Below are 21,918 nucleotides of genomic sequence, written 5' to 3' on the forward strand. Positions count from 1 at the left end.
AATCGTCATTATATACAAACGAGGAGAGTCAATAATTGATATATAAATGTTTATTGGCTGTTTGTAACAGACAGATGGGTTTTGGGGATGTTTGTGTTTATTTTGCACTTTATGTTTGTGAACAAATAAAAGGTTAAAAAAAATCCATTAAGCAAAATTCAGCTGTTTCTGATGTCTCTTAATTAAAAGTTATGATTTATTTTCTCACACAGTACAGGAATATTTAATACATCAGTCTGCTCTTCATGTTAACAGAAACATGGGATTGATCACAGCTTTTGGATTTTTGTTTTACTTGGGAAACTTTTAGACAAACTTCAAACCCGATCACTTTAGGACAGATCTGTCTATGAGAGGTGGCAACCTGAACATTTGAGAGCACACATACATTCTCGGACAAATATGGCAGCAGCATCCTGCTGTCCTGAAGCATCAATCTGTGTTTTTATTTTATTTGGCGTGATGATGTCAGAATTAATGTCAGAGGTGTGTCCAATTATCTGATGAAACATGAAGAAATAACTCCGTCCACTCTTTCTCACATCAATACAGTCACTTCCTGTTTTCAAAGGAACATCAGAGTCATGACTCTCCCCCTTCCTGGGTATGTAGGCAGAGCTACATCGATTCAGACAGCCACAGATGGGCTGGAAGGACATTCATGTTGCCATGGTGACAGCCATGTTAGTTTTTCCAGCGAATTTGCTGAAAGAAAAGAAATAGTTTAGTCACATGTCAAGTCACATGATATAGTTCACAAAGGAGCCCTCCTCACCGGGTTGCTGAGCAGGTCATCAATCTTCCTCTCCTCCGCTGAGCCCCTCACCACCTTCCCACGGTATCCCAGCAGCAGCTGCCGGTCCTTCATGTCCCGGTATGTCTGATTTGCCCAGAGATACAACATCATCATGACATCATACAAAGTATTGTTCTCTGATTGGTCATTTTTAAAGCAGCAGTGTGGTGGGGCGTGGTCTGTGGTGCCGTGCGGACGCACCTGCACGGCATCTGCAGATCGCACCTGTGGTGTTAAAACACGGGGACTCAAGGGTTGGTTGTTGTGGTGAGAAGTGCTCAATAAAATGGCTCAAAACTATGATCCTTGGACCCGTCGTGCCTTAATTCCACCACAAGCAGCTAAATCAAATTTGGCAGACTCACACTGATGACGATGTCGTGACATTTATGTTTCTGAGCCAAAGTGAGCCTCAACTCTCCGTCGTCCACGAGTGCCACGTAGTCCTGCAGCACCTGACAGTAATCAATAACCAATGATCAAAAATCAATAACAAGCTGATGGCTACGTCTCTCTCTACCTCTGTACCAGGTGTGTTACAGTAGCTCACGTGTGTGGGGGCGGAGTTCTTCTGTAGGATGTCAACAACTCGCTGGAAGCTCAGTGGTGATTTCTTCCTGGTGAACCCGAGCCAATTCCTGCTGGCAAACAGAGCGTCCACGTCCAGCCATGCCTTCAGCTTCGCCCTTGCAGCCAAAGCAGTCACAAAGTACTGCTTTTCTGAGATCTGAGTTCAGAGGTCACAGGTCAGTGAGTCAAACAGATCAAAAGAGGTCAAAAGTCAAAGCAAACCAGTCAGCTCTCACCTTAAAGGTCTGACGGATATTTAACGGACTGCTGAAGGTCCCCTGAAATATAAACACTGTTGCAGGTTACTGCTAACTCAGGCTAACAGGGGCTAACACTAACTCAGGCTAAGAGGGACTAACACTAATTCAGGCTAACAGGAACTAAAACTAACACAGGCTAACAGACTGACCTCTGGCTCAGCGTAGTGGTAGAAGCAGCAGTAGTACAGCGTGGTGATCAGCGGCATGTTGAGGATCAAAGCTTTTCTGGGAAACTTCTGGAAAATTTCCACCTTCCCTCCACGCTCAGCCTGCCGGTCTGTCACCTAGCAACAACAGTGATTAAACTGGATCTAGTCAATCAGAAACCTTCAACCTCATCATGAACTTAATTAACTGGTTACTGACCTCGATGATGATCTGCCTTTCCAATAGAGTGTAGTGATCCTGAACATGGGCCAGGTCCTCAGCAGAAAATGGGAGGCTGAAAACAACGAACAAACAACTGTAAACAACAAACACTAACAGTTACCTGAGTGTAATCAGATTACTGACCTAAGGCAGTTCTTCAGGAAGTCCCGTCTTTTGTTTTCATCTGTGATGCTCAAGTGTTCCTTATACTGAAGCAGCTGTTGCCATGAAAACAGGAAATGGCATCATCATCAGCCCAATGAACGCCAGAAGAATTAATGTTGATTTGTTTATAGCTACAGAGTACTACATACCGCCGCATCCTCAGCTCTGCCCAGTGCTCTGAGGAACAGGAAGAAAGCAAACACATCAAAAGAGTTCTATCTGTACAGGTGTACACCAGATACCTGTGACACACCTGAATGTCTATCTGCCGACCTGAACCTCATCACTCAGTCACAAGAACACCTGCAGCATGTTCAGCATCACGCTTCATACAGACGAGGGCAGTAATCAGCAGGGACAGGTGTACTTGTAGGTGAGAGCAAACCTGTGCAGTTCCAGCAGCAGCCTCTGGTTTTGGGTCTCACTCAGGTAGTGGATGAAGTGTCTGAGAGCTGTCTGCCTGGACTCCAGCTCTCGAAACAAAACCTCTGAGAACAAAAACAGACTCAGTGGGAGAACCAATCAACCAGCAGGACCGGGATCAAGACCACACTCACCTTTACAGAGCGTCCTCTTTAGATAGATTAAAACCTGAAAAATAAACAGAGCATGCTCAGTTGTGTCTGATGGGATGGTTAATAAAGTTTAAATGATGCCGTTATGAATCAGATCAAGTTACAGCCGTGATGACGTTTCCATCATGAGCAGCAATGGCGTGATCGAGCAGCAGCAGTTTGTCCTGCAGTGTGCGGAACCTCTCCAGAGACACAGCCTACAATGCAGTACAAATAATCACAGTACTACTACTGTAGAGTACTGACGCTCAGAGTACCACACTGAATTTTTCCAGAGACACGGCCTGCCACACAGTACAAATACTTACAATATTAATACAGAGCAGAAATACTCAGACTTGGGTGAACAGGTGTGTTACCTTTCCTTGCTGAAGTCTCTGAACCGTCTCTTCAGGTGACCAATCACTGACATAATCCTGACATCACAATAACCATATCACCATTAGAAATGACAGCACAGGACAACAGAACTGTAATCACATTACCCCAGAGTAATTAAATTAGCATCCATCCATTCGCTACCGCTTATCCTTTTCAGGGTCGCGGGGGGGGGCTGGAGCCTATCCCAGCTGTCATAGGGCGAGAGGCAGGGTACACCCTGGACAGGTCGCCAGTCTGTCGCAGGGTCAACACACAAGGACAGACAACCATTCACCCTCACATTCACTCGCACATTCACACCTAGTGACAATTTGGATTATCCAATTAACCTATCCCCACAAGCTGCATGTCTTTGGACGGTGGGAGGAAGCCGGAGTACCCAGAGGGAAACCATGCAAACACAGGGAGAACATGCAAACTCCACACAGAAAGACCCCGGCCTGATGGTGGAATTGAACTCAGGACCTTCTTGCTTGCGGCAACAGTGCTAACCACCGTGCCACCGTGCTGCCTAATTATTAAATATATATAATTAATTAGCAATGGTGACTAATTTCTTAGTCAACTAAATGAGGGAAACATAATAATAATAATAATAATAATAGTGGATACTTTATTGATCCCCATGGGGAAATTACTTGTTTTTCTCTGCATTTGACCCATTCACTCTGTGAAGCAGTGGGCAGCCCACTAAGCAGGCGCCCGGGGAGCAGTGTGTAGGGACGGTACCTTGCTCAGGGGTACCTCAGGGTAGCCGTTAAGTGGATTCGAACCGCCGACCTTCCGATCATGGGGCGACCACTTTACCTACTGAGCTATCCCTGAGTAAGCCACTGGTCTAAAACTAAGAAATACGGATATGGAGTTAAATTTGAGAACCGTTTAATGTCAACATAAGCCAGAGGTCACTAATAGGCGGACTGGGGTCCTGAGCTGCACCCACAAGCGGTCCCATATGGAACCGGACTTCCAGTAAAAACAGAAGGCAAAAATTTCAAAGCTGATAGGGTGCTTCTGTTTTAACTGGTCCAGCATTTTCTGGTCTTTACGGTAGTGGTTCAGTGGCTGAAGAAATGCACAGACCAGTTGGGTGCAACTTAAGCCACCCCATGTGATACCACTCAGCCAATGAACTCTGTATACTCCAGGCGGTAAATCTGACAGCTGAGACTTAGTTACACATGAAAAGACAGTGAAAAAGAAGAAAGACAGCGATGGAGAAAAAAGAAAAGGAGAAACACAGACAACTGTGTCTGAAAACTCTGAATAAAGAGAGACTGGTGGCACAAAACAATACGAACATGCTGTGCAAAAACAAAAAAGTGTACAGTGACAATAGAGCAACAGATGAATGCTGGGCCTCTGCAGATGCGATCTCCCAGCAGATGTGGACTCAAAAGAGCCATTTGCATAAGCCGACCTTCCACAGGTGTGAGGAAAGTCACCATGTTTGGCTACACACACAAAAGCCAGGCAGTTTTCTCCGTTGTGAACATAATCAACACTAAATATTGTTTCCGACTCATCAGTGAGCTCCTCCTCATGCGTATCAGGATGGCCCTGATTCAAGCCTGGTTTAAAAATTCACTCTGACCGGAAAAGAGGGGGGTGATTAAATACGGAGAGGAATTTTCCACAAAAGGGTTGCAAATGCGTACGACATGACCCAAAAGCATAAACTAAGATTTACAGATGTGTGCAGTGATTTGTGTGTAACGTACGTCAATCCACACAAAAATTGGAAGCAATCTGAGCAAGAGTATAACTATTTTACAAACGCATACATCCAAACCTGAATAAATACTAATCATTTATGCATGATTTAAGTTCAGCTTCATGAATCCAATAATTGTTTTTTCAAAAAATGGTCTGTGCAAACAGTTACACGTCACACCTTTCATCAGTCAGAAAACCTTACAGAGTATAAAAGCGCTATATAAGACTCCGTCCATCTACCATTTACCATGACCTAAAAAGCCAATGGAGATGGTTTGGGATGAGATGGACCGCAGATCAAAGGCAAAAGGGCCAACAAGTGCTCAGCATCTCTGGAAACTCCTTTAAGACTGTTGGAAAGCCATTTCAGGTGACAACCTCATGAAGCTCCTCGAAAGAATGCCAAGACTGTGCAAAGCAGTAAGCAAAGCAAAGGGTGGCTGTTTTGAGGAATCCAAATTATTGAAAACATGTTTTGAGTTCACAAAACATGACCCATGTCTCAGGTGTACACAGCGGCCTCCTCCTGGCAGGATATCCCTGGTCGGACCACCTTACCCAGTTGGTGTCTACCTCGACTGGCTCCTTTAAATGTGGACGAGCATCGACTCTACTCTAAATCCTTCCCAAACAACTGAACTCCTCGCCCTATCGCTAAGGATTGTCTGTGATCTCACTCTTTTGCCTTTAAAAGAACTAGAAATAACAGTGGTGACTAAAATATGAGGCTGATTTTTGGCGTTTCTCACCTGGTGGCAGATGGTTCCATAAGATTAGGACACAACTATTTACCAGCAGTGGGGATTAATTCAAATGTAAAACAACTAGGTTAAATGACTCATATGTCTGGTACCGACTAGTGACAACAGTGAAGATTAGTTGTCCAGTCGACTAGTCGTGCACATCAACTTACATCAGGTTAATGATATTATAATTGAATTACTCATGGGTAATCAGAATACCCAAGAGTAACTGGATTTTGAAGCATAACTGTAATGAGATTAACAGTTATCACAATATTTGAACAGCCATATTACACACCCATAGTAATTAGATTACTAAATATAACACCCTATTTAACCAGGGTAATCTTACCTTGTACTCAGACTTTGGTTTTCGGAGCTCAGGAGCGTAGAGCCTGACAGACGAGTCAGTAAGTGCTAAAAACCCCAAAAAACAAATGTCAGTCTGAGCGAGACATCCAACCACCATACATCCTCTATCATCTGACTATCATTAATGACCATGCAACCACCAAACAACATCCAACCACCATCAGTCAACCAGTATTCACCCAGCCATTATCCAAGCGCCATCAAATCAGCATTCATTATTAATCGAACCATCAACCAATCACTATCCAAACATCATCCATCACCATCTAATCATCACCCACTATTTATACAACCATTATTTGACCTTTAAATACCATCCAATATTCATCCAACCACCAACCAACATCATTGCATATTCATCCAATCACCATTCAACATCATCCCATATTCATCCAATCACCATTCATTTATATACCCTGATATACATGACCCTGACTAGGTGAAATATCGTAAAAGTATAAGAACACCACCTGAGTCATCTGAGGACTCACCGTCACTGAAGGTCTGGAAGTTCCCTACCTTAGGTTTTCCTGCACAGAATCACATGACAACTGCAGTGAATCACATGATCAGGCTTCGGTCTATCTGAGTCATGTGACCGTCCTCACCTTTGAATAGAGAGCTCAGCGAGTATCCTGATTGGCTCCTACTGATCGATGGCGTGTCAGTGCTAATTTTGGGGAAGGCAGGCTCTCTATCTGCCCTCTGACTGGAGGCAGCTGTCTCTTTAACGGACCAGGAAATACCTGTGGACACAAGTATGACAGGTAACCACCCTATAACCAATCAAATCTCAGCATTCTCCAAAGGAGTGACCAATGAGGAGAATGTAGGGGTCTTACTGCCGACTGGCTCGCCACTCCAGCTGACCCTCTCGACATCATCTTCGTCATCGTCTTCCTCCACCAGCCGCCGTATATTGTTTACGGCCTGCCGAGACTCCTTCAACTGTTAGACAACAACACCTAAAAATCACACCTGAGAGCCACATCAAGTCAATGACACACATGCAGGGCTAGAACAATTCACTCTGGCTTCTGGTTCTGGAGGTCTTACCCTGCTTAACTCATCATCTTCATCATCGAAGGTGAACGCTTTAAACTTGGAGCTGTGCCAGTAGTCTTCCTCGTCAACTTTACTCTTAATCATCTGGACATAAAGAGTTAGTGACTCTTTATTTAAATTGTCAACACAGAAAGGAAGGAAGCTATTAGCTGGTAAGACACAGCCTGCATCACATGATGTCATTCTTTTTCTCCTTATTGATCATGTGATGAGATCACAGGTCAGGAAGTGGCGCACAGTGAGAAACACTGTCTCAGCATATGCTAAGCTTTTCATATTTTTCATTTTCAGTGTGTATTATTAGCACTATTATGTTATTGGTCAAAAAAAATCTGTTAAACATTACTCATTACTTTTCATAAAGTACGTTACTTAATTACTCGCTAAAGAAAGTAATTTATTACACTACTTGTTACATTACTTTCTCATTACTCCAGAAATGACCTGAAACAACTGTCACACATTTACTTTTAACAGTATAAACCTGACACAGATCTCTATCCTAATGAGGATACAATTTTTACACATAAACACAAAGTAAAACCAAAAATCGGCCAAAGCACACTGCAGAGTGGTTGCCAGGGTGATTCTACAGTACACACATGGACAGGTAGAAACAGACGCTGCAGCCTGACTGCTCATTACTGTCTTTGTTACATGATGAAGTTCAGGCTCTGGCTGCTGGGTTCGGGTCTGCATACAACTCAGCTTTAACATCACTCTGCGCTCTTGGCTAGCTTTGTGTTAGCATGCTCTCAGTGCAGATGTTATCAGATGTTGTGTTAACAGAATAATGCAGTTGTTTCTTTACTGAATGTAGTTTACTCTTTACCATCGCGCTCTTGTTCTTTTGTGCATTCAAATCTAAAGGCCTGTCCATATCCCCACCCCTCAGCAGCTGTAGACCATGCCACCATTTTTCTCTTCCCACTCAAAAACTGAAATCAGCTTTGACTGTAGCACGAGTGCACAAAGAAAAGCATTTGTCTGATGTTCCTTTCACCTACATATCCTTTAAAGTCCGCTCCAATCACCACGCTAACCGTGTGGGAACACTCTCTACCACTTCACACCTTTTGACTTTTAGCTTCAAAATCATGATCCTTTTTCAGACTCTCCTTACTGCCACAACCCTATTTACATATTCTACCTCGAACATTACCACTACTTTCTTTCTCTTTCCATCTACACCAAGGTACAGCAGAATCCACCTCCACTGCTCCTGGCCTTTGCTGGTCTCTCATAGTATATCTACCCTCTTTCCCTTTCCCATCACAGTCCCAACACTTAGAGTCCTACTCTCACCTACACACTCCTGCCTTTCCTTCTGTCTCGCTGCCTCCTAGTCCTAACATGCCCTCTCAGAAGGACCTGGACTTTAGGAGGATGAGGAATCCTGTGACCCCTGTTTCAATCCAGGGAGTCGATGTGGACTTTGTGGAGGACTATAAATACTTTGGAGTACACACAGACAATAAACTGGACTGGGTTAAAAACACCACTGCACTCTACAGGAAGGGCCAGACGTGTCTCTGAGGTCTTTCAACATCTGTCGGACAATGCTTAGGATGTTCTATGAGTCTGTTGCCGCCAGTGCCATCCCATGCTGTTGGGTTGAGGGTCACAGATGCCAACAGACTAAATAAACTGATCCCCAAGTCCAGTAATATTGTGAGGATGGAGCTGGACTCCCTTAGGGTGGTATCTGAGAGGTGGATGTTGTCCAAGATAAGGACAATGCTGGATAATACCTCCCACCCATTCCATGATGTGCTGGCCAGTCCCAGGACCACGCTCAGTGAGAGACTGCGATTACCCATAAGGCACCACTGAACGACACAGGAAATCATTCCTGCCTGTGGATATCTCCGTACAACTCCTCCATCTAATGCACAATGCAGAAGTTACACCCTTCTGCACATCCTGTACAGTAAAATAACAACGTTTTACAGGACAGAGTAAAATGTCAATCATGTATATGTCATGTCTCTAATATTCTTGATATTTATGAATATATTTGTATACATTAGAGCTATTTCTTATATTTTGTAAACATCCATCCATTCGCTTCCGCTTATCCTTTTCAGGGTCACGGGGGGCGCTGGAGCCTATCCCAGCTATCATAGGGTGAGAGGCGGGGTACACCCTGGACAGGTCGCCAGTCTGTCGCAGGGTCAACACACAAGGACAGACAACCATTCACTCGCACATTCACACCTAGTGGCAATTTGGATTATCCAATTAACCTATCCCCACAAACTGCATGTCTTTGGACGGTGGGAGGAAGCCGGAGTACCCAGAGGGAACCCACGCAGACACGGGGAGAACATGCAAACTCCACACAGAAAGACCCCGGCCTGATGGTGGAATTGAACTCAGGACCTTCTTGCTTGCGGCAACAGTGCTAACCACCGTGCCACCGTGCTGCCTAATTATTAAATATATATAATTAATTAGCAATGGTGACTAATTTCTTAGTCAACTAAATGAGGGAAACATATTAGAGTAAGCCACTGGTCTAAAACTAAGAAATACGGATATGGAGTTAAATTTGAGAACCGTTTAATGTCAACATAAGCCAGAGGTCACTAATAGGCGGACTGGGGTCCTGAGCTGCACCCACAAGCGGTCCCATATGGAACCGGACTTCCAGTAAAAACAGAAGGCAAAAATTTCAAAGCTGATAGGGTGCTTCTGTTTTAACTGGTCCAGCATTTTCTGGTCTTTACGGTAGTGGTTCAGTGGCTGAAGAAATGCACAGACCAGTTGGGTGCAACTTAAGCCACCCCATGTGATACCACTCAGCCAATGAACTCTGTATACTCCAGGCGGTAAATCTGACAGCTGAGACTTAGTTACACATGAAAAGACAGTGAAAAAGAAGAAAGACAGCGATGGAGAAAAAAGAAAAGGAGAAACACAGACAACTGTGTCTGAAAACTCTGAATAAAGAGAGACTGGTGGCACGAAACAATACGAACATGCTGTGCAAAAACACAGAAAGACCCTGGCCTGATGGTGGAACCAAACTCAGGACCTTCTTGCTGTGCGGCAACAGTGCTAACCACCGTGCCACCATGCTGCCCGTTATTATTTTGTAAACATTGTAATATATTATATTATTTAATTTAGTTTAGTCTGTTACTGTTATTGTCTTGGAGCAACTGTAACAACATAATTTCCTTAGGGATTATTAAAGTATTCTGATTCTCCCTCTCCTCTTCCTTCATCTTCAATAGTAGTCAGTAGTAGTAGCCAATAGTAGCCCAGTTTGCACCTGCTGGCCAGCAGAACCCAGTCAGTCATTGTTAACCCGGGCCTGACCGATCCGGTATGGAAATCTGATTTTTTATGGCCTGCATGCCTGATCCGGATGTCCTTCCTGAACCCTCCACATTTACCTAGTCTGGGCCCAGAGGTGGGAAGTAACGAATTACAAATACTTCAGCAGAATCTTCAGGTATCTGTACTTTACTTGAGTATTATTATTATTTATTTATTTTTACAACTTTTTACTTTTATCCCTACATTTTATACAAATATCTGAACTTTCTACTCCTTACATTTTCAAAACGGCTCCTTACTTTAGTTTTAACACATCTGAGGGGAGTAATTATTTTATATCACTGCGAACCTTCATAGTCATCGCCAGGGGTGTCCATGAATTGTGTTTGCGGTACTTCAGCATCTAGCTAGCCCTGCTGAAGAGGAGCGAGCATAAAGGGAGTAACGTTTTTTTAAGTGTCAGGCAGTTTGAAATGCAGCATTTCTATCAGCTCAACAAACATCAGCAAACATATAAAAACTGTTTGTGTGCAGTTTGTCCCACAGTGTGTTACAGCTAAAGGTCCAGCTGCATTTCACAGGGAGAGAAAAAGATAAACAGGTTGGTTTTCTGCACTGTGGTGGATACAGTAAAGGTGCACAGATGCTGTGGTTTCATTTCAGTTAGCTTACATCAAGTGTAGCAGAGATTCATATGAATTTCAGTTGATGATGTTTGTATAGTGTCTAACATAAAGACAACATAAACAGTGTACTGTCAGTGTAGAGGATGAAATCAGCTAGGACAACTCAGGAAACATCGGCTCACATCTTGTTGAATTCAGGTGTATACATCCATAAAGAGCAGCAGATCAGCTGATCACAGCCTGTACATTAAGAAAATCTACTGAAGCTCTCAATAGAAATTATTGTGCGATATGATTCGTTCCCACACCTAACCACTACAATTTCGCGGGGTTGCTGGGAGTTGTAGTGCGCTGCAGTCTGCCGTAGCCCGTGTTGGTTAGCCTGATCCCGGACCCACATCTGCTATGCACGTGTGCGTTTTCTAGTAACGAGCTCGGAAAAAAAAGCGTCTGGATTTCTTTAAGTTGCTTGAAGACATTTCACCTCTTATCCGAGGAGCTTCTTCGGTTCTAGGGTCAAACTGAAGAAGCTTATCAGATGAGAGGTGAAACGTCTTCAAGCAACTTAAAGAAGTCCAGATGCTTTTCTTTCCAAGCTCCTTAGACTACGATGACCTGGATGACTGAGAACCTTTACAGACACGTTTTCTGGTAACAGCTGCAGGTTTGTTATTAGCATGTTAGCATTAGCTAGCTAAATGAAAAATCCGCATATTAGTGTTTTTAGTGACAAACGGTGGGAATGTGACGTCACTCCGCAGGTGTCTAATCTGTAGACATCAAGCACAAACCGCTGGTTGTAAACCTGATAATCGATGAGAATCAATCAGCTGTTTGTTTGTTTTTTTTACCTTCACCTGCTTCTTCGTCCCTTTCTCTTTGACCGAGGATGCTTCCGGCTGCGCGAAGTTTGCTGGGAGCTGTAGTACGCTGCACCAGGAAGTCCATTTTTGATCTAATCAATAATTCGATTAAAGGAGCAGGAAACCAGACAGATATTCTTTTTAATTTGATTGTCTTAAAACATCACATAAACCAGAGGAGTCGTTCTTCTAAAAATGGATCTGATTGGTCTGTTACATTCAGCATCAGTGATGTGACTGTCAACAGATTGGTTGCAGACATCAGCTGATTTATTTCCACCTGGGAGGCTTTAGGTTATTATCACCTGAGAGCAGCGTGCAGGTATAGCTCTGCTGGTTCTCAATCTGGGAGCAAAGACCCACAGCTGGCCTCAAGGTAACTGTCGGTCCCAGGTCCTCTGTGCTTTTACTTTGACAGTGCTAAGAGGAAGTGGGCGTTTCATTTTTCAGCTGGTGTCAGGCTTAGGGTTTTACCAGTGTGAGCAGCAGTGTCTCATTGGCCCTGTATTGATCAGCGATCGTGATGGCTAAGTGGGGTGAAGGAGATCCTCGATGGATAGTAGAGGAGAGAGCTGACGCCACCAACGTCAACAACTGGCACTGGTCTGTTCATCTTCATCAATGCTACCATCACTGCAGTACTCATTATACTACTATTATTATTACTACTACTTATTTATTGTAATAAATATAAACTGGTCCATGTGGCAGACAGACAGACTGATGAAGGTAGAATTCAGGTAATGCTGTTGCTATAGAAGTTGCTTCAGCTCAGTGATAGAAAACGCGCAAGAAGTTAATTTTTGAGTAATCTTTGGGGCTTCCTGCAGGTAACTGAGGGCACTGGCCTCATTTCCATGGTAACAGCCTGAATGTCATGACTGAGTAAGAAGAGGACATTTCCAGAATGATCTCAGTGTGTATGTGATACTGTAGGATGAGCTATTTTAGACTCTCAGTGTGTGTTATGTGAGCCGCAGCTGGTTCAGCACATGTTTGGAGGTATTTTTGAACTCTGTGATGTCAGAGGTGGGCGTGATTTGGTACCCGCTGACCCTCCTCTCTCCCCTGGTCAGGACAGAGCGAGATGTGTCCTCCTGGTCCTCGGAGTGCCTCCATCAGTTGCTGCTCGGTGTGCAGGTGGAGGGACCTGAGGGTGTCTGCCATCTGACCGAAGTCACTAAGCTGGAGGGAGAAGCTTCCATCAATAACCGCAAAGGGAAGCTCTTCTACTTCTACGAGTGGCAGCTGAGACTCAGCTGGCTGGGTCAGTGATCTCACTGATGATGTCGTCCATCCATTCATCATGGGAGACCATCTCAATTTGGTTCATGTGACTGACTTTAACCTTCACGTAGATGCTGTAGATATGGGGTCTCAAACTCACAACCCAGGGGCTACTTGCTGCCCCGTATATTGACAGTTTGATCCTTGAAGTGACTTTTTTTTTTTGTTAAAATGAGTTATTTAAGAAGCCAAAAATGATTTAATATGAAGGCAATATGAGCAGAGAGTACAAATATGCTGAGGGATTGGCTCTGTTAGTTCAGTGAGAGAGTCAAAAACTAATGTGTACACTTATGTCTGCATATTTGTTAAATATGAACAAAATGATAGTAGAAGTGCTGCCATGTGTCTGGCCAGGTAGAGAGTACTGATGTGTTTATTTGGTGGTTCAATGAAGGGCTTCAGTTAAGAGTGAGAAAAAAAACGTTTTGTCTTGTTATACAATATTTGAAATTTAAAAATACAACACTACATTTTAGAAAATATTTGTGTGTGTTTTCTTATTTGTTTGATTTGTATTACTTGAACACTGAAGTGGCCCTCCAATAAGATGACAGTGCCAGCAGTGGCCCATAGCTCATTTAGGTTTGAGACCCATGCACTAAACCTTTTAGCCAAAGTTCTTCTAGAAGCACGTCGCACAACATGGCAGCTATCATGATGATAACTCTCGGAGCATGTTTGAGCAGTTATTTTGAAATATTATCAGCGTTAACCCTAACTTCAGTGGTCACTGGGGAAAAACTGTAAAGAATCTTCATTGTGAGTGTTGAATAGTCAGGTGTTCATGCTTTACTTTTATTGAGCAACAAATTATTTTTCCTGCTAAATGAAGATCTTCTAAATCAGCAAGACACCATTTCCTCTTTAGCTCACAGGTTATCTGGTTGAAAATGCACATTATTCATTTATACCAGGGAGTCAAGTGCTTTTGATTTCAGTCTTTCTTTTTCAGAATCAGGTAACATTTTAAACAAGATAATCAATCTCTATGGGAGTAGAGTTCAAGCAGTGGCTCTGCATTGTGTTGGCACATGGTATTGAAAAAATATAATACTGAAGAGTTCTTCCCCACTGCTGTGTAAGCCATTATTGTAAACCAGGAGTCTTTGCTGATGATATTAATTATAACTACTAAATCTACTCTTATCCTGAATGAAAGGTTTCATTTTGACTCAGTGTCACCCGCTCTGGCCCTTGGAATACATTTGACTATGACTGCCAGAATCTCTAGCCACGTGTACAGCGGGGATTTTAACATAGGGTTGCTCTTTTTCTGTAGTGCCAACTGTTTTCTGTGTGCAGGGATGTCCTGCAGGGGAGTGAAGTTCAGAGGAACTATTGATGTGTCCAACCTGTCTGACGAGAATGACGAGGATGACCTGGATGTGAGTTTGACTTCTGATTCTGATCACATACCCTGCAACCCAGTGATGACTGCACAGATGAGTGTATTGATAATTATGTTGCTATCCAGATCTGCGTGGCTCTCTGTAAAGACCAGCCCAACACACCTCTCCTGGACCTCATGAAGACCTCCGGCATCCAGGAGGTTCGCAGGGTTCTGGGCAAGTATGTCCAGCGGCTCAAATCAGGTGTGTTACCTAGAAGACATCAGGCAGTTTCTGACCATAAGGAGTTTTTAGAACTGTTCGTGGGTGTCTCCTCTGTGTCTCTTAAGTAGATCGGTCAGTAACTATCAAAGCCTTTTAGGGGTGGGTCTAAACAGGAAAAAGCTAGAAGTAATGTGGAAACTTGAAACCATTAAAGTTCTGTGAAATTCAGCAGTGAGAGGTGGGTGGGTCCAGGCTTGAGATAATAGTTGGAAGTGAATACTAAAGTGTTAAGAATACTGCTGATATGAGGGGGTGAGTTACTGAGACAACCAGAGTCTACAATTAACTCTAGCACCCAGCAATCCTGTCAGAGTCTGGCTGAGGCAGACTGTATGTATTGCGAAAAATAACTCAAATGCAGACCAAAACAGAATGTGAAACGTGACATGGAATAACAAAACCGAGCCGTTTATTAAGGCTGGCAAAGAAGTACAAAACAAAAGACAAAGGTGAAACTAAACAATAAACTAAACTGGGTGAATTAAGATTAAAGCATGAAAAAACCTTCAACATGAAACCTGGCATGGAGACATGGAAAAAAAACCTGGATGCATGACGTGAAAACAGCAGACGACCTGACAAGAAATGACTGAAAACACACAGACTAAGTACACACAGGAGGATAATGAGGGAAGTGGAAACACATGGGGAAACAAGTGAGGATAACGACATCACAGGGGAAACGTAAAGCTAAACACATAGAACACAGGAACACAGAACCTCTTCAAAATAAAATGGGAAAGATAATGAAACGCAGATGTGTCAAGTTCATGTTGTCACAACAAAAGACATGAAGACATGAAACACATAAAGGACAAGGGATACTTAATACAGGGGTTGAAAACTTAAGGGGAAACTAATAAACAAATTACCTTAGAAAACCCAATGAACTTAAACATAAACCATAAACATCCAAATTAACAAAAACTCAAAACGCTGGGTAAAAAGACCCAGGATTGTGACACATCCACTACAAATGCATGTGAGCAAAACACGTTAAATCTAAGTGGAGCTTTAGTACTCTGTTTTGAGCTTCTCCTGGTGGTTGGAACGTTTGTAGTTTCAGCCCTCAGCAAGCCATTACTCTGAGACAGTCCCTAAAACGCTTCATTATGAAATTTACACCTGTAAAGATCAGCCAGGGAGATGACCCATGGGGTAACTGTGACCTCTGATCCCACAGAGTTTGGTCAGGGAATGATTCTTCCCACCACCAACGCACTGAAGCAGCATTCATCTGTGTCGACCAAGAAGAATGAGGTTAAGACCAATAAAACCCAAGTAGGATGCTCCTCCTGTCCTGACTTAGCTCCTGTTCAGCCTCACTGTTGAAGTGCTGACCTTTGATTTTTCTGTGTTGTCCTGCAGATTAGCCCCGCCCCCAAGTGCTCCTCCAGTACCGCCCCCTGTCCCACAGGTGATCGTAACCAAACCTGCAGTTTCGATCTGAAAGAAACATTCCAGACCAACGCTCATGAACTCTACAGGACATTCATCAGCCAAGAGGTACTCGAACAGACTAGGAAGGACCAGACGAAATCAGAACAGACCAAGAAAGACAAGAACACGTTATAAATGACGCCCTATGAAAGACCCTGTTCAATTTATCTAAATGAGTCATGACCAGCCAGCAAGAAAAACTTTGTTTGATTAAAATCAGGTCAAATCTAGGCTAAAAATTGGTGTCAGACTTTTACGAGTTCAGTATGAATCCTAGGCCTGAAACTGACTGAAACCAGACAATGAAAACAGAAATACAATTAACCAGGTGATCAGAACTGGGCCCCGGCATTACCTGAAATTAGGCTGACACTATCCACTCTGCCATAGCCCAGTTACAGACTTAGCACCTGAGTGCCTTCATTGCAATCTTGGGGAACTTCAACCATGTCATCTTGGACCCGCTAATCTTTATGCAGACATTCCAGGCCACAGCACTTGCCTGCCAGTGGCCTGAGGAGGAGTGGGCTTCCAGGCTTCTGCCGCTGCTGTCAGGGGAGGCACAGATGGCGGCCCAGCCTGCCCCCGGCGTCCCGGGGTGTCTTTGAGGATGTTTGCAGGGCAGTATTGGATTGGCTCGGGTTCACCCCGGAGGACTACCGGAGGCGATTTCGGGCTAGTCAGATGTCAGCGGGGGAGCAGCCGTTCACTTGGGCTCGACAGCTGGAGGACACGGCGGCGAGCTGGCTGCGTCCGGGGCCAACACTGGCGGAGGACCAACCTGCCGGCAGGACCGCCGCCGGTACTGCGGGCGGGGGGGGGGGCCCTCAGAGCGTCAGCTGCTGTTGTCTGCAGCTCAGGGGAGGGGAGGCGAGATCAGCAGGACGGAGAGAGGCATGTCGCATCCCATTTTGGGCACAGTTCCACAGCTTACTGGGGTAATAAACTGGGTGAAATCGCAACCAGTAAATTTGTGTAATGTTTGCCCGGCACTTAGCAGTGACACTGGGTCGACTGATACTGACTCTGGGGGGGAGGAGGTGGCGGGAACCTCTACAGAGGCCCCACTGCCTCCGGTTATGCACCCCACAGAAGATTTTTCCCTAGAGCAGTCTCGGGATGACACCCTACGCTCAGCCTATGACCAGGTGATAGATATTGATGGTCTGCTGGTGCACCCTGAAGCCTCGCGGACTTACACCCATTTCCAGTTACGGAACGATCGGCTTTATCGAGTGAGTCTTGACACTCGCACGAATGAGATCTGCACCCAGTTGTTGGTGCCACAAAGCCGCCGGGAAACATTTTCCAGGCGGCTTATTCAAACCCCATGGCAGGGCATTTAGGATGCAAGAAAACTCTGGAGCGCATAATGGCCTAATTCTATTGGCCGGGTATTTGGGCCGATGTGCGCCGCTGGTGGTGCCCAGAATGCCAGCTGGTTAACCACCCAGCCATTCCAAAGGAATGCGCCCATTACCGCTGATGGAGATGCCGTTTGAGCGCATTGGTATGGATATCTTCGGGCCATTCCACCGGAGTGCACGCGGCTATCGCTTTGTGTTGGTGCTGGTGGTTTATGCAACGTGATACCTGTAAGCAGTACTGCTGCACACCATTTCAAGAGTGTGGCCCAGGCATTGTCTTGCGAGTCGGTATTCCGAAAGAAATGCTGACTGACCAGACCACGTCGTTCATGTCTCGCACTCTGAGGGAGCTATACAAATTACTGGACATTAAATCTATTCGGACCAGTGTCTAATACCCTCAGACTGATGGGCTGGTGGAGCGGCTGAAAAAGACTTTAAAGTCCATGATTCTTAAGTTTATTCACGAGGATGAACGAAATTGGGATCGGTGGCTAGACCCCAGGCCTCCATGGGATTTTCTCCCTTTGAGTTACTGTATGGCAGGTAGCCGCAAGGGGTGCTCGACTTGATTCAAGACAACTGGGAGGAAGGGTCGAGCCCCACAAAGAATAAAATTCAATACGTGCTGGGCCTGAGAGCAAAGCTGCACAGGTTGGGGTGGTTATCACGGGAGAATTTACTCCAGGCCCAGCAACATCAGCAAAGCTTGTACAACAGAGGGGCTAGGCTCAGGCAATTTTCACCAGGAGACAAAGTGCTTGTATTACTACCATTCTCCAGCTCGCCAAGTGACGAGGGCCCTTTGTGGTCACACAGCGAGTGGGGGACGTTGACTATGAGGTTGACCAGTCAGACAGGAGAGGAGCGACGCAAATTTACCACCTCAACCTCCTTAAAGCATGGAGGGAGGCTGAAACCACTGCTCTGTTGAGCCTGGTTAAGGAGAGAGATGAGTGTGGGCCGGAGGTGCCAAATTCCACCATCCCCGCCTCCCTCCATTGTGATGACCACTCACACAGGCCCAGAGAGCAGATGTTGCTGCACTGCAACAGTGCTTTGCTGATGTGTTCTCCCCCTGCCCGGCCGAACGTCTCTCATAGAGCACCATATTGAGACACACCCTGGCGTGACAGTGGGTTCATGGCCCTACAGGCTCCTGGAGCATAAAAGACAAATTGCTGAATTGCAGAATTGAACAATATGCTGAGGCTAAAAAGTAGCCCCATAGTTATATGATATATAAGATATATGCCCATAGTTCTTGTGGTGAAGAAAGATGGGTCTATACGGTTCTGTGTGGACTACCGCAAGGTGAATGAGGTGTCACGTTCGATGTGTACCCAATGCCCCAGGTCGACGATCTCCTGGACTGGTTGGGCACTGCTTGTTTTTTCACGATGCTGGATTTAAACAAGGGCTACTGGCAGATTCCCTTGTCTGCAGAGCAATCTTCCCTCTTAGAGAGAAGTGGTGCTTCAAAGGATAGTTGCAGATTTCTGTCAGAATGTGGAGATAATACAGTACAAATAAAATGTTCACGTTTCTCCAACGTTGTCTTCCCAACAGTTTCACTAACATCTACACTGGATGGCCAGGAAGCGTTCGCGATGTCTTATCGGGCGCATTTCCGGCGCTGATAATTGGCATCTGTCTTGTGTCAGTGACATAAAAGACGGATTTAATGCGGCATGACCATTCAAACAGCAGTCGCTTTCAGATATGTATTGGATTCAGTAGCACATATGAAAGTGACTGTGGAGCAGGGAAATTATTTTACTGCTATTGTTAAATAATTGTCATCAGTACCATTGCATTAATAATATAATCTGGAGTTTATATTGCATTCAGGGGTTGAACAGTGTGTGTCTTTCAGAAAGGCTAAAAGTCACAGGCTGACAGGAAACAGGGTGCAATTGTGGTTAGCACACAGACGCAGACACACACACACTTTTAGTTAGATTCATTTATGGGGGAAAGTTTAATTATGTTTTGCTGATGTTGCAAAGAGCAGTTTGTCGCAGAACTGCTGCTGAGGTGTCAAGATGACAAGCGAGCATCCGGCAGTGACAGGATGCACCTGTTATGAAGATGGAAGACGATGTTCTTTTAAACTGTGTTAAAAGGTCATTGTGGTTTTGATTTGACGTATGTATATATCCTGTCTGTGACGTATGAAGGGGCGTCAGTAATTCAAACCCTGATGCTATAAAAATCTGTGTATGCTCTGATTAAGTCGAGGACTACTGGCTGTCTGCGTACAGAGTGTCTTCCCACGCGTGTATTCATTAAAATCATTGTTTGACCAGAGACCTACTGGACCAAGAGTGGTTTGTACTCTCCCTCCTCAATTTTGAATCTTAACATGACCCAGGTCGGATTTGAAAATATCGGATTTGTGCTGTTCACACTGTCATACCATGATCGGATATGGGTCGCATAGGGTCAAAAAAGTCGGATATGATGCGCTTTCGCGTGCAGTATGAATGTAGCCTTAGATGGTGTTTTCCTTGTAGCTGCGTACAGCAAACATGGGGGAGGGTCTGTGCTGGCGGACGTTGGTTACTGGCCTGGTAGCCTGGCTGCCCCTGGGTGGGTCCGGGACGGGCTTGGAGGCTTGTGGTTCTGGGGGTGCTCCGCCCCTGGGCTGGGGCTCTCTGGCTGGGCCTTGGGTCCTGGTTGTTGTGTTGCCGGGGTGGTGGGCGGGTGCATCAGCCCAACTGTAGGGCTCTCTAAATGGCCTGTATTTATATAGCGCTTTACTAGCCCCTAAGGACCCCAAAGCGCTTTACATATCCAGTCATCCACCCATGCACACACTGGTGATGGCAAGCTACATTGTAGCCACAGCCACAGCCACAGCCCCAGCCCCTCCCTTTCTTCCCTCCCCATCCTCAGCTGCCTCCCTCTTCCCAATCCACCACACACACGCAGGACTTGGGGTGCAGGTGTGTCACCAGGGTGCAGGGGAGGCACTCCCCCTCTGCCCCCTTCTGGCCGCCTGTCCCTCAATTTTAATCCGCAACCTAGACAACCACATTACTCAGGTTTGGGGTCTTCACTCACCCCGCGTTCTGTTAACCATCGGGGCTGGGGGGCTGGGAGGAGGTGCTGGCCGTCGGATTGGGGTCTGGGATGCGGGGCCTCCCTGCTACTGCAGATAAGGAGGCGGTCTGCCTTCCTCTACCCCAGTGAGAAGGGTTACATCTCCTGGGTCCAGGTATGGTTTGCCCCTCTGGGGGCGGGGGTACCCGGACCTGGGATGTAGAGTATGTTTGGGGAGTGTGAATGTGTGTACAGTGCCTATTTGTGTCTGTCTCCACGTCGGGTGAGTGCCGAGTATTTGTTTGTGTATATGGGGGTGGGAATGCATGTTTGTGTCTGCGTACGCCTCTTTGTCTGTGTCTATATGTCAGCTGGGACCTAGACTCCACCTCTCTGGGAACATCTCAGGCTCTCCGAGGTATGGAGGCCTATCTCCCCTCACCACACTCCCTGCCAGTAGCTGATGCCCTCAGACGTTGGTGTGTTGGTGGTTCTTGGTGTCTGGGGCTGGGCGCTCATGTATGTACCAACTCACTCCTGGTGGCCGATTGGCAGGACCTGGCGACTGTGGCCCGGCTGGGCCCCTTCCGGTGGGTGGGGTACCCTCAGGCCTCTGGGCCTGAGGCCCGGTCCTCTCTGGCACAGCTGGCTGCCTGCAGAGTCCGCAGGCACGTCACTGCAACCCCCTCTGGCCTCTGCTCCGTGGCTGCTGGGTGACCTCTCGTTTGGGGCTCTCCTCAGCTCTTCCCAGGAGGGTGGCACAGTTGCCCCCCTGGTGGTCCTCCATGGGTCCTCGTATTCTGGGACCTCTGGATGTCTGGGGCCTGGATCTCCTCCATACCTGCTTCATGCCCTGGGGGACGGTGCTGTGGCTCCCCACACTTCCTAGCAGATCGTTACATGGAGAAACCTTTTGAATTCAAGCATGCCGATCCACACAGGTGTACACACGGGTTTTCACAGACACACACTTCACCTTTCTTGGCTGCTACCTCAAAGCACATTGTGCGCTGTCGGTCTTGCGTACTGCACAATAACATGTCATATTTAGTATCGACTGTTATCTGCTGTTAGCTACTTTATTGTGATTGTGTTGTATTTATTATGTTGTTTTTTGTTTGTTTACTCTTCTGTTTTTTCTTATCCCCATACAGGTGATCCAGGTGTTTTGTTTTGTTTTTTTCTTCCCGCCTTTCTCACCATCTCTTCTCCCCTCTATTTTTCTTTCTCTCCCTCTCTTTCTTTCATCCTTCCTCCTTCTATCCCCCAGTCATGTCTGTCCCGTCTGTAACAACCGAAAATCAAATCAAATAAATACATAAAACTGGACAGTCAGAACCAAGATCGTCTGGTTCTGAGACCAGAAAAACTCGTCAC

General features: G+C 45.5%; 2 protein-coding genes across 9 annotated transcripts; one reads left to right on the forward strand and one right to left on the reverse strand.

The window, feature by feature from the left end:
* Positions 1–35: 35 nt before the first annotated feature.
* On the reverse strand, positions 36–11,873 carry vipas39 (VPS33B interacting protein, apical-basolateral polarity regulator, spe-39 homolog). The gene is made up of 19 exons (XM_082504480.1): positions 11,775–11,873; positions 7,004–7,096; positions 6,790–6,895; positions 6,556–6,693; positions 6,439–6,477; positions 5,928–5,992; positions 3,095–3,151; positions 2,840–2,932; positions 2,718–2,751; positions 2,546–2,648; positions 2,310–2,337; positions 2,140–2,213; positions 1,993–2,068; positions 1,776–1,910; positions 1,603–1,644; positions 1,347–1,523; positions 1,162–1,251; positions 776–880; positions 36–705 (listed from the first exon to the last, which is right to left on the reverse strand). Exons 2-19 carry the CDS (start codon positions 7,094–7,096, stop codon positions 685–687), a joined length of 1,476 nt encoding a protein of 491 aa, XP_082360606.1. The 5' UTR covers positions 11,775–11,873; the 3' UTR covers positions 36–684.
* LOC309688620 (activator of 90 kDa heat shock protein ATPase homolog 1-like) lies at positions 7,103–21,917 on the forward strand. 8 transcript variants are annotated; one of them, XM_082504484.1, is made up of 8 exons: positions 7,103–11,587; positions 12,205–12,389; positions 12,863–13,053; positions 14,379–14,461; positions 14,551–14,668; positions 15,873–15,970; positions 16,058–16,195; positions 21,696–21,917. In XM_082504484.1, exons 2-8 carry the CDS (start codon positions 12,310–12,312, stop codon positions 21,861–21,863), a joined length of 876 nt encoding a protein of 291 aa, XP_082360610.1. In that variant the 5' UTR covers positions 7,103–11,587; positions 12,205–12,309; the 3' UTR covers positions 21,864–21,917. The 8 variants fall into 8 exon arrangements, with proteins under 8 accessions (XP_082360610.1, XP_082360612.1, XP_082360611.1 ...); XM_082504486.1 differs by having other exon boundaries at positions 12,302–12,389; XM_082504485.1 differs by having other exon boundaries at positions 7,103–11,574; positions 12,237–12,389.
* The last annotated feature ends 1 nt before the right edge of the window (position 21,918 follows it).

Source organism: Aulonocara stuartgranti, assembly GCF_965226115.1.
Source record: "Aulonocara stuartgranti genome assembly, chromosome: 15".
Taxonomy (NCBI): Eukaryota; Metazoa; Chordata; class Actinopteri; order Cichliformes; family Cichlidae; genus Aulonocara; species Aulonocara stuartgranti.

Excerpts from the sequence above, each read along its gene's own strand:
- vipas39 (XM_082504480.1), bottom strand. The coding sequence starts at position 7,096 with ATGATTAAGAGTAAAGTTGACGAGGAAGACTACTGGCACAGCTCCAAG. Across the intron at positions 6,478-6,555 it reads GCTGAGCTCTCTATTCAAAG|GAAAACCTAAGGTAGGGAAC; the intron begins GTGAGGACGGTC and ends GATTCTGTGCAG. Across the intron at positions 2,649-2,717 it reads AAAGAGGACGCTCTGTAAAG|AGGTTTTGTTTCGAGAGCTG; the intron begins GTGAGTGTGGTC and ends TTTTGTTCTCAG.
- LOC309688620 (XM_082504484.1), top strand. The coding sequence starts at position 12,310 with ATGGCTAAGTGGGGTGAAGGAGATCCTCGATGGATAGTAGAGGAGAGA. Across the intron at positions 12,390-12,862 it reads AACGTCAACAACTGGCACTG|GACAGAGCGAGATGTGTCCT; the intron begins GTCTGTTCATCT and ends TCCCCTGGTCAG. Across the intron at positions 13,054-14,378 it reads GCTGAGACTCAGCTGGCTGG|GGATGTCCTGCAGGGGAGTG; the intron begins GTCAGTGATCTC and ends TTCTGTGTGCAG.